This window comes from Anolis carolinensis, chromosome 4, assembly GCF_035594765.1.
Source record: "Anolis carolinensis isolate JA03-04 chromosome 4, rAnoCar3.1.pri, whole genome shotgun sequence".
In the NCBI taxonomy this organism is placed as follows: Eukaryota; Metazoa; Chordata; class Lepidosauria; order Squamata; family Dactyloidae; genus Anolis; species Anolis carolinensis.
The window spans coordinates 49,130,036-49,142,708 of record NC_085844.1 but is presented as its reverse complement, the minus strand read 5'-3'; the positions used below and the strand labels follow the sequence as shown (position 1 = coordinate 49,142,708).

At 35.9% G+C, this 12,673-nt stretch overlaps 1 protein-coding gene across 4 annotated transcripts in view; it reads left to right on the top strand.

Annotated features, from left to right (window-relative positions):
* Positions 1 to 12,673, top strand: part of sntg1 (syntrophin gamma 1) — a 290,079-nt gene that overhangs the window by 160,828 nt on the left and 116,578 nt on the right. For 3 of the 4 annotated variants that reach the window (XM_008114859.3, XM_062980382.1, XM_062980381.1), the window contains 4 exons: positions 3,102 to 3,158; positions 6,224 to 6,281; positions 8,159 to 8,202; positions 8,317 to 8,358. In XM_008114859.3, the coding sequence (XP_008113066.1) occupies positions 3,102 to 3,158; positions 6,224 to 6,281; positions 8,159 to 8,202; positions 8,317 to 8,358 (201 nt within the window). The remainder of the gene's footprint in view (positions 1 to 3,101; positions 3,159 to 6,223; positions 6,282 to 8,158; positions 8,203 to 8,316; positions 8,359 to 12,673) is intronic. The other variant, XM_008114861.3, reaches the window with a different exon arrangement.

The following is a 12,673-nucleotide window of genomic DNA, read 5'->3' as shown; positions in this document are numbered from 1 at the left end:
TCTCAACTGTTACTAATTTCAAAATACATGATGATGACTTCATCCAGTAGCCCTGAACAATCACAGATCCTCAACATTCTATCAGTAACATCCTATTAGTAATATACACTGGTATAAGAATGCCATATCAGGGTACAGAGAGGTATTCTCTATCCCTTTGCATTCCTTCTAAAACCTTCCATCCCTATAGCTGTCAAACCCAAGAGGGCCATCACTGCTGTTGCTTACTGATGGCAAGGCAGTTTGGGGAAAGCAATTGAGGTGGTGGATGTATGACTGTTTTGTTCTGCCAGTTAATGAAAAAGAGGGTGCACTTCAACTGTGAGCATACTTTCATTTCTTTATCTCTCCAAACTGCGATCAACACCTTCTTCACTGCACTCTTGCCCAAAGCATGGTATTATTTTGGAGTGAAGGGATGAGAAGGGCTATTGAAACAATTATTCTACTTTCTCCCTGGACTCGTGGATCTCATACTGCCCTCTGCTATTCAAGAGGATTGTAGACAGTAAAACAGGTCAGAGGTCAGCTACAGTGTATTTATTGAGAACATTCTTTGAAAACAATTGAAGAGATACTAAAGCACAAAGTGGCCTTATTGAGTGTTGAGCAAAAATGTTTCAGTTCTGGATGAATCTTCTGGGTTTGGTGAGTGAACATTTTTCCTGTTATGGGATCTCCAAATTCTAATATGCTAATCTTAGCAGAGACCAATCATAATCCTTCATGCCCACTTAGTACCAGACATCAGATGGCCTTGTATAGGGTATCCAGTTCACAGTGACAGAAGACTTGTAGCCTGAGCTAACAGCAGGGGCCGGACCAAAGTGAAGTCTGAATCATATAGCCTTAAGTCAGAGAAAAGACTGCCACCTTTATAGAATAATTGGAAAATGGTTTCTTTTTTAGCTTTATGAAAAAACTAAAATGACATATTTAATGTTATAACTGAAGATTTTAAAAAATGCAAACAACCATATGCAGTATATCGAATCTTGTATCCAGATACATTGTTAGACTTATGGTCACATATGGTAGCAGTTCCAGGATTTCAAAGTTAGCGTAATACAGTTTTTATTGCATAAGTGGCTGATCAAAGTAATTGTGCAACTGATTGCACCACCTCTTTCATCACAGGTTATACAACCTAATTTGCAGCCTCTTATGCAACTGCTTTTCACAACTGTTCACCTAAGTGGTTAGCCAAAGACATAATGCAATTGGTTACATGTTTTTCAGAAGCTGACTTGCAAGTGCTTTGCACAACTGCTTCTACAGTTTTGTAATACTGTGCAATTACATGGGAATTTTCCAACCACAAGTATTACATTGGCTTTAGGACCAAGAGTATATGACAAAATTGGGGCTTGTCTCATTAGATGTAAAATAAATAAATATTGTTCGCTTAAAATCAATAGAAGTATAAATTCTGAATAAATAGATTATCCGATAAGGAATGTCTGAAGTAAAGAATGTAACTTTCCTTTAACATGCTAGGCTTCAAAAACTAGCACATGAAATATTGATAACTGGTGGCATTCTGCCATTCTCCATATAATGGGCAGTAATTGATATTGGTAGAATAATAATAGTGGCATTTCTGTTATCCACTACACAATGGCAAATTATTTCCAGTGTCAAGAATATGTTTTGTAGGATGCCATAGCAGAAAATAGAGATGTCCTGGAACTGTTTGTCTCAGAACACCCTGCTGTGGCTGTGTTGTTTGTATTTGCCTTAGAAAACTGTTCAAGGATTATGCTTCATTAACTCTACTAAAGGAAAATCAAAGGAAGTTATTAGTTTTATTCAATGACAGCTCCTCCATATTATCGGTCATATTTGAATTTGAGATTCTAGAACATCAATTGCCTCTATTCTTGTTGGTGTTTAAATAATATCTATGCCTACATAGTATTTTTCATTTTCCCTGCATTGCTATAGCATATATTGTCAGGATATTATTGTAAAAAATAACAAGTGGTATATTCTTTTTATTAGTTTGTGCATTATGCTGACTAAAAGAAAACCCATTAGATAATTCATATTAGTCTGACAATGAGCTTTACTGTTCTTGCCACAGCAATTTTAGAGTTGACGTCTTTCAAATACTTTGCTTCATCTCTTTGAGAAATGAGATTGGATCCTGGAACAATGGTTTCTGTTTAACTGTGAAAGGCAGATACTTTGCATAAAAATTATTATTGGTGTTACATTTTCAAAACAATGGTTACTCCTAAATGGATATGATAACTCAACTTTTTAAACAAATACCAACCCAATGGCCATCATTACAAGGCATACAGTTAGAAAAGTGACTCCAATTCTGAGAACCTTTTCATAGCATGTCAGCTGGCTAGATGTCCAGTTTAATATTGTCTATGACTATTCAGTATTTATCTCACATCACTCAATATTTGAAGTAATTATAAATAATCTAACTGTATCTCCTAATGCAAATTTTTACTTTCCTACCTCTGGATATAGAAGGTCCTTAATGTAAAAAATAACATTGAAGTTGAACATTAATACATTACTATGTAGAATCTGAGCTTTAGAAACATTAGATACTAAATTTTTCTATGTACTGATAGGTTCATGTTGTCTACATGAAATGATATGGCTTTTGTTTGGATCCGGCCAAAGAATTTAGAATACTTACACAAATGAGGATGGACTTGAATCATGCCCTGAAACAAATGAGAGGGGCTTGTGCACATTGAATACTTTGTTGTTTTTAAGAAATGAGATACTTTGGCCTTCTGTATGCTTGTTTGTAAAGAAGAGGAATTATATAGCACTGAGCATTTATATTCAGCAACTCATGCTTGCACTTCTTTTATTTAACTGAATGTATTTTTCTTTTCCATTGTTGTGATGATGCTGCAGCTATAATTTGTCACTTTACAATTAGAAAAACAGAAATAGCTGCTTTTCTTTCCCTCCTCATAATGCTGGAATTCAATGCAGTATGAGAATAAACTGCCCATTATAAAGACAAAGTGCTTAGACCATGAAAAGCCCATTCAAGTTGTAATTGTGAATATTTGCCTAGGAAGTATTTAATCTGCATCCATACTGAATTTGGTTTATTTTTATAGGAAAGAACTGTAACTATTAGAAGACAGACGGTAGGAGGATTTGGATTAAGCATAAAGGTAGCGTGTCTTTTCCTATTGTTTCTTATGCTGTGTCAGAAAAATCTTTTATCTTTTAGAAAATGTGGTTGAGATCAAAAGGTGCTTGACTGAATTCTTACCTGCACGTTCAAGGAGTCCTGAAAGATTTCATTAAGGATTTGTGCACTTTTACAATTGTAATAAACTTAGACTCCCTCTGATCTCCCATTAATAGGAGAACAAACAGAGGCACAATTTCATTATGATCCAGTTTGTACTTTACACAGTTATGTGTTTATAATGTAAAGGATAGAGAGCTGTATGGTCTAGTCTTTTGTACAGTTGTACTTTAATTTTAAGGAGTTATTAATGTAGGCTAAATTATCATGGCAGAAACACAGTGTTGTGAGTTCTCAATGAGTTTTTTTATTAAGTTCTGAGTTAAAAACTATAGTATCACCAGATAGAATCCACATTTGTCTTCTCTTCATAGCTGGGGTAAACCTAGGAAATATAAAGAAGGAAGAAAGGAATCTTAAAGCTTGTACTTATCTTTGAAACACTACATAAAGCAGTGGATATATTTTCTTTGAACAAAATTATCTTTCCATATAGAGTAACAGTAAAGAAATATATATTTTCCATGACCACAAAATGGCATTCATGGACGTTCTTCAGAAATACCCACATAGGATTCATCAATCTTTCAAGTGTTGTGCTGTTAAACCCCTTGTTGACTTCACCCTAAGATGAATCCTGCATGAAATCTCCAATAGGATATGCCAATGGTGCCTGAAAATTATGTTAACCTACTGAAGAAAATATATTATCTTCTAATTTTTAAGCTTTGAAAATGGCAGTGTTTTTGGAATACTGCTTAAGAAGGTTCAAAGTTATGAGACACTGGCAAAAATTAAAATTAATACTACTATTCTAGCTGAGGAGCCCACTACTCTATAAATACAAGGGAATAGTTATTTTGGGAAAAGCCAAAAATTGTACTCATATTTCTAAATTCTTCTTGTCTATTTAAATGACTTGTGAATCCTTCTGTCTAGCAGCCTGGACAAGTCTTAAATCAATGGTCATGGCTTTAGTTTAGAATTCTAAACCATCTTTTGATTTATTTTAAGAATCATCAAATATAATGCAGTACAGATTGTGTTTTATCCAAAATACTTGGGATCAGAAGTGTTTGGGTTTTCAATTTTGTTCAGAATTTGGAATACCTACATCTGCATACACAAATTCCATGTAATGAGATTTCATGGGGCTCATCTACACTGACCACTTAAGTTGGTTCAGGATTGGTTTAGCAGAAACCAGTTTCTCAGATTTTGTGTGTCTAGGATCTCAAAAGTAAAGTTGTGGTACATGTCAGGAAGGTGTTTTTGCAACCACTGTTCATTATAATAATAATAATAATAATTTTATTTTTATACCCCGCCCCATCTCCCCGAAGGGACTCAGGGCGGCTTACATGGGGCCTAGCCCGATAAAACAATCAATTATCAATGATACAGCAATAAAACAATTATACCAATAAAACATCAATTATCAATAAACAATTGATAAAATCGACATAAAAAACATACAATATTAAAACAGGAGACTAATTCATAAAACCCAGTACAGAATGTGCCGAAATGGGAAAAATATTTCACAATTGAAATGGACAATAAAGTGCAAAATAACATTGGCAACACCTCAGAAATGGAGCTATTATAAAATGAGCAGATAGATCAGTCCAACAAAAAATTAAGTATCAAAGGCCTTTTGTTCATTCAGATAACATCCAACTTCCAGATATGCTGTTACCAAACAAAACTGGTTTATTCTAGGAGTAGGCCGTATCCATCACACTGAATTACACAACTAGATTCTATTATAAAAACTGTGAAATATCTAGCTTTCATTATGACGTCTGTGTTTGTGTGTTGGTCCCCTTGGCATAGTTTTGTTTCCAAAAATATAGAAATGAAAAAAAACCCTCTAACAACATGTAATATTACATGTAATATTACTAATAATATTACAATATGTTGATGCAGTACAATATAGTAATTTGTTACCAGTATTGTACTATACTAATATAATATTGTATGTAAATTTAATTTGTAAGCCGCTCTGAGTCCCCTTCGGGGTGAGAAGGGCGGCATATAAATGTAGCAAATAAATAAATAAACAAACAAATATTGAAAAAATATTGCCTGTACACATCAAAAGGTGGTGTTTAAGTATGCCTTCCATGTTTTCACTGGTGGGTTTTTGTAACAGCCACCTGTGAAGGTGATACGTAGTGATGTTGAATATGAACAAGCCATCAAAAGATGCATTTTCTAATACATAAAGTGACAATGTGGATTACATAGTGCAATTTTCCTTTTAAAAAGGGCAAACAAGCCTAAAAAATTAAATCTGTTTCTGCTGTACACTGATACATAGATGCTACCAAAGAAGTTGGGTTTTTTTTTTTATAAAAGGGATGGGCAAAAGTACAAATGTATGGTTTTAGAAAGATCTACTGTGGCATGACCTTATTTTGTTTTCCATTCATTTCCCCCCTTTATGAAGCACCTGTTGTGTCCTACCTTTGATTCCCCCACTTCTTTTGTAACAGATTCCTATTCATTTTCTTATGGACTTTTGTGGATGTAAGAATGGGAAAAGAGAACTGAGGGAAACCAAGAAAACCCTCAAATTCTCTTTAATGTATTATTGTCTTCTATGTGCTTTTATTTATTTGTTCCTTGTCAGCGTGACAAGAAAACCATCACAGCATGGCCACTGTTTCAGAACTGTGCCCATTTTTATTTTGATAATTTAGCCTCGATACGGTGATCTGTGGAAAATCTGGGGTAACCCGCAGTCAGTATGCAGTCTTTTGTCAATGTTTTCTCATTGTTCTGTCCCCAGGCTGCTTTGCTGATGCTGCCGGTGTGCTTCATAACAATAGATCTGATAGCATTTTTATGCTTACTATGAAATGTAATGGTAAAAAAGACCATTTCCCAATCTCCTGAATTATTTAAACTTGAAATAAATGTATTAATAATTATAGGTTTACCATAGGTTCAATAAAATATGATATTTAAATCTTTTAGGGAGGAGCTGAACATAATATTCCAGTGGTGGTTTCCAAAATTTCCAAAGAGCAACGAGGTAAGTTTTTGTGTCAAATTATCTGCCAGCATGGCATAGTAGTTTGTGTGTTGATTTTGAGAAACCATTTTGAATCTCCATTCAGCCATGGAAGCCCACTGGATGACCCTGAGCAAGCCGCACTCCCTCAGCCTCAGAGGAAGGCAATGGCAAACTCCTGTGAACATATCTTGCCAAGTAAACCCCATGAGAGGTTTGCCTTAAAGTTTCCATAACCTGGAAATGGCTTGGCAGTACACAACAAATATTGTTCAACAGATTACATACAAATAATTCCATATATTTCTTTTGAGGTGATTAAAAATATGGCCTATTATATTTGAGTAGCAGGAGTTTCCTATCCATCCTTTCTTCCTCTTTTTTGCATCTCTTATATTGTATGACTTTTGGCAAAGGCAATCTTAAAGGGGAGGGGCTATTTAAGGGCAGTACCAGACAGCAGTACAAACCAGGAACAATCACATTTAAAAATGCGTATGTTCCCAGGTTCTAGTCCACACACGCTGTAGAAAGCATGGGTGTCCAGGTACCCTCCCAGAACCTTTCAGGAGGACAGGAAGACAGCCCCCACCCCTTCCCAAAACCCCTTAAAAACATGGAAAAAATAAAAATAACCTATCAGCCTCCATTAGGCCTCGGAGCACAGTTCCCAGGATGTACCACTACACATGAGAAAGCGAGGGGGGCCAAATCACTCCTCCCCCCTCACTTTCTCGCATGTAATGGTACATCCCAGGAACTGTACTCCAAGCCTAATGGAAGCTAGTAAGTTATTTCTACTTTTAAAAAGCTTTTTGAGGGGGTTTTGGGGAAGGGGATGGTGCCATCGTCATTTTCTGGCCTGATTTTGCCCAGAAAAATGCAAGGCGGCTGTCTGGACTACCCCCTCAGAAATTCAAAAATTCTGAGGGAACAGTCCAGACAGCAGAAATAGTGTGTTCAACCCGTGCCTTTCAGGAAAGTGAGCATCGAACCCACTAACAAATAATCTTGGCACAAAGGAGATTTTTCCTCCTTTGTGCCGAGTGCAATCGTTTTTCTGTGGGACATCATCTGGATGCCCTTCTTGAAGAAGTGGGAACTCTAGATTCTTAGGGACTGTCTGGATGCGCCCCTAGTCACTCTGGTAGTTTTGTTGCTGTTGGGTAAAATTGTGGTGACTATTTGTGTGCAGATAATGAAAGTAGAACTGTTTGGTCATCATCAAGGTTATCAATCAGAATTTGAATTTCTTACAATGTTGTATCACTTTGGGCTTTTTGAAAGTATCAAAAGACATTCAGATTTTGAGACAGAAATGTATTTAAGATTTCTCCCAAGGGTTTATACATCCTTTAAAAATGCAAATATTTGTTTTCATGTGGATTTTTTTTAAAAAACAAACAAACATGCAAGTAAAGATGAAAATGGGCCAGAAACTGGACAATAACAACAACAACAATAAAACTGAGTATATATTCAGGCCCTCCTTTAAAAACCTTTTACAGGATTAAGATTAGGCTCTATGGCCTTAGTCTAGTAGAAGTGTCACTGAATCAAAGGGGTGTATATTTCTACATGTTGACTTACTACATTGATTAAATGGGTCTGTTGTTGGTTAGGGCCAACAATGGGACTGAAGTCTGTATCTGCAAATGAGAGATATCAAGCTATTATTCTTTATTTTATAGCTTGGAAGTTTGTTGAATTTTTTTAAAAAGAGCATAAATCAAGTTTCACAATATGCTTTTAATATTTCAAGAAAATATAAATGTAGGGAAACTTACTAAGTCTTTCTCATTGATTCATTCATTTCTTGCTAAACAGATATTAGGAAGGAAATATAGAAAAGGTTAAATTGCAAAACATATTTTCCATCTTTTTATTCTCTCTCTCAGCGGAACTCTCAGGCTTGCTGTTCATAGGAGATGCAATTCTGCAGGTAGGCAAAACTATTTTCTGGTATCAGATTTTTTTTTCTTGTTATTTTGCTGAGCCTAACATTTAGTAGTCTTGATTTTACTCAAAATATTTTTGTTATTTCCTCTTTTAACAGATTAATGGAATCAATGTAAGAAAATGCAGGCATGAAGAAGTGGTGAGCTTACACTCCCTTTTTCTAAACCATTTTGGTTTATAAGGTCTGTCATTTGTACAGAGCTGCTCATCTTTGGCAATGTTCAGCATTTAAAATTGAAAAGCATTGTGAAATGGTCTTGTTGGTTATTACATCTTCTTCATGGATTAAGGTTTCTGATCTCAATCATGTGAATATGTTACTTCCTACGGTGCATGTGTGTTATTTCCAATGAGCCATATCTATGTACTTTCAACAGTTTTGGCATACACCCTTTTACACATTATTTTTATGCTTTGCTGCCTTGGTGATGTTCCAACAGCACATATTGGGCACTTATATCTGAAGAGCTATGTGTGAGGTCTTACTCTCATTTATTTATTTGTTATTTATGATATTTATATCCCGCCTTTCTCTACCCTGGAGGGTACACAAGGCGGCTTTACGCGTAGGCAAATATTCAGTGCCATAAAACAATATACCATTAAAATAAACATTTTAAAATAGAATGATAAAATACATTAAAACATTTAAAACATACCTTCACTATCAACCACTCTATCATTTGGAATTCCTTTACAGTAACAAGGCCATGATAGCCACAGGGGCAGGTCCACAATATGACCTCCATCTATATCATTTGGAAACTATGTGGCCCTCTGATGTTTTTAAACTTCAACTGCCATCATCCCTGAATACTGGGATTAATAATCCAGTTGTGGAGGACTACATCTCCCCCAACTCTAAATCAAACTCTCATAACCGCCAGCCATTACAAAGTCGTCTGTATCTAAATTTGTGTAGTTCTTTAGACAATTTATCTAATTTAGGAAATCATCTGTTCTAACATCTACAAAGTGCAAATGGATTTATATCTCTTTGCTATTTCTTCTCATAATTGTCTTTATACAAATTGCAGTTTGGCAAGTCTTGGGCCAAACAAGACAAGTTGTGATTCAAAAGTTTTCATATAGTGAGCAGTCTACAGACAGCAGGCCACTTATTATACAAGCTCATTAAATGCATTTTCAGTTATATGCGAAGAGCTTTGAATACTATAGAATCATGCTGGAGGACCTAGTTCTCTCCAGGCCACCCATGTGATTCTGTGATCACCATCTGCCAGAATTTTACCATAGAATCATGCTGGAGGCCTAGAGGACACTTTTCTAAGCATTGCTAGGTCCTCTAGCATGATTTTATGGTATGATTTGGCTGGATCCCAAAACATTCATTTCAGGTAAGAAAAATAGAGGTCTAGATTATATTCAAAAGTGTTTTACACAAAGTGTCCTGGAACAGATCTTTCACATAATCTGTTGGCCTGTTGTATATATTTGTTTATATTTTTACACTGCCATGTAAACAAAAAAGCTTGTAGGACAGACCCTATTTATTAGTAATCCCTACTACCATGCTTACAGTCTAATGTAGATGCCATTCAAGAGAAAAGGAATGGGAAAACAGGAGGAAAGAATGAAGGTATTGAACAGGTCTTTAAAATTAACAAAAATGAATTGTATGTGGCAAGGAGTTACCGTAAGTGCCAGAATTCTGGTATGGCAGATATAAGTTGCTCCAATCCACATTATTCTTCCTAACACCAGTTGGTTGCACTGGAAAGAGAAATGCTCCAATCTACACCAATCAAAACCTTTTTTTAAATGCACATAAAACATGGGTGGAATCCCAATCTTGGCCATGACCACAGGAAAAAGGAGGCAAACAATCAAGGCCTGTCTGCCACCCCACCAACTCCCATATCTAGGCTTCTTATGCTGATCAGGCCCTGTGAACTAGCTGTTCTCTGTAAAATCTGTTTATAAAATTGTTAATGACTTGAACTGCATCTTGTATGCCTTGATTCAAAAAGAGAAAACAAAGACAGAATTCTAATTCATTTTTCAAAAGTTGTTAGCAGAACTTTGTATCAGATACAAACTCAAAGAAAAGGGTAATTTCCTAATAAATCCTTTTCTTTTAAGTAGTATACTGTATTATATGATGCTCACTAAATAATTTGTTTTTCTTATCCTGTTGGAGATGCACTTCACCTTTACCTTTATGTTTACTTGTGTGTGGTCTATCAGCTTGTGTAGTATGGATTTGTTTGTAGAAGAAGCATAATCCTCTACCAGTTGGTGTGTTCTGTGTGTGCTGTTTAAGACTGAGGCTGAGATTTTTATTTAGTGTGTCATCAAGCCTCGGTGTTCCAACTGTGATCAGATTATTTTAGTCAGTAGTTAATCTAATTCAGGGAATTTCTCATTGAATGCAGAATGAAATATCAGTGCTTTTATAAAAGAAAGGCTGCAATGTATTTTTGAAAGCAGTGCTTGGCTGTCATGCTACTGTGTCACTGTTTTGTGTTCAAAGGCAATAAAGCAAAATGTGAAATGCAAGTTGAATTACATTGGATGCCTTGTTAACCTGATTACGCTTTCTAGGATTAATATTTCTTTTAAGTTAAAAGTTGCATAGCCAGCCATGCTTACATTCTTCCAAATGGAGAATGCTTTGCTATATTTTTAGATACAAGCAGGTACTAATGTTAACAAAGCTTAGCCATGTTGAAAAACTTTTATACATGACTCATTCTCACACAAATAATCACCACCACACAGATATAAACAAATGGACCTGGAGTAGAAAATAATGTGTTAAGAAACCTTTTTTTTTAGAACTTATCAGAAAAAAACTTCTGCAAATAGACCATCATACTATCTTTGACATTTAGAGGATGGTAACTGTAGTGCTGCTTATCTGTTTTGACTGAGTAAGCTATTCATCTGCAGTCCTTTGACAGCTCCCCACCCACCCATCCTACTCCAACTCAGCTTTGTAGGCACTGCTTGGTTTCCTCAATGCCAGACCCCAGATCCTCCACATCTGTTGCTTCTTGAAATTGAGGCCATTAATGACTAGATCACATTGAGGCTGTATATTACCGAGTGTTTTTATTGGGGGTCCATATACTTTTAAATACCAGGTATTGGGGAACATTAGCACAGGGGTCCTAATTATGAGATTTCCATAGGCATCAGCTGTGGAATTAAGTCAGCCTTTAGTGTGATTTAGTATGGCTATCTTTATGTACTTAGTGGTCACTATGAGGTTTTTAATATCTTTAATGTGCATTTTCTTAGAGATTCATTACAAGCTTATCATACAAAAACGAATCTGACACCTTTGAGTGACCTTATCAAAGTATTGAGATGAATGTGTTAATTTATCCCTCTTAAGGAGACTTGATCCTTTTCTTGCACAGTCAACATCCCCCCACGATAAAGTTACATAAAATGGTTGTAGCCATAGCATCCCCACCTTCTTCCTCTTCCTTTTCACCACTACTGCCTCTTTTCCCTCCCTTTGTCTTTATTTACATCCTGCCTTTCCCCCACAATCAGAACTCAAGGAAATTTTCAAATGAGAACAAATACAATAAAGTTCAAGCATACACTTTAAATATATTTAAAATTATTGGCAACACTAAAAACAATTTTAAATACACAATTAAAATAATTCAAATGATGAGTTTCTAGTGCAATGTAAAAGAGTGCAGCAGTCTCTTGTAAACCTTTCTTTTAAAAACATCAAAATTTTGTAAAAATAAAACCAGTTTTTGCCTGTTGATGAAAGGGGAGCAAGAAAGGTTCTTTCTAACCCACAACTGGACCATTCCAAAGCCTAGAAACATCCACTTGGCTGTTTTCTTAAACTTAGTCATGAGAGGCTGAACTGCAACTGGTTGTAATTCAGCATCCTTGGTCTCCAGTGGAAGACACTATTTCAGGATCCAGACAGACTGCAAGCATCTTCTTGAATTTTTAAAGAATCAAGGGATAAAGTGGAGAGTCTGGTGGGACTCTCCTGCTCAGCAAGATGCCATGTTTTGCTGTCTCAGAACCAAATAAAACTTCTGTCGTTTGGAGAGTAGGATGGGTTGGTACTAGAAGTTTGCATTCATGCAGAAACAGGGTTCTGTTTGCCCTGCATCTGCTCACGAAAATCACAGAGGGGTCATTTCTCTTTGTGGATGCCACCGTTCTTGCCAACTATTCCTCTGTGTCCCTTCTCCTGCTGCTGCACAATTCACACCCTACATAATATGAGACCACCTGTCATTTCTGCTCCATTAAGTCATCGGGCTATGCTAAAGAGTGTGGATCTTCTATTGAGTGCAAAACATTTCTGCAAAAACATTGTCCTACTTAAATGACCTACATCTATACATAAAGGTTAGAGGAAAGAAGAGAGAAATGTGTTTAGTGGCACCACAGCACAAATTTTCCATACATGCATTTCTGTATTTGTTTCTTAATATTTCCAGTTAAGA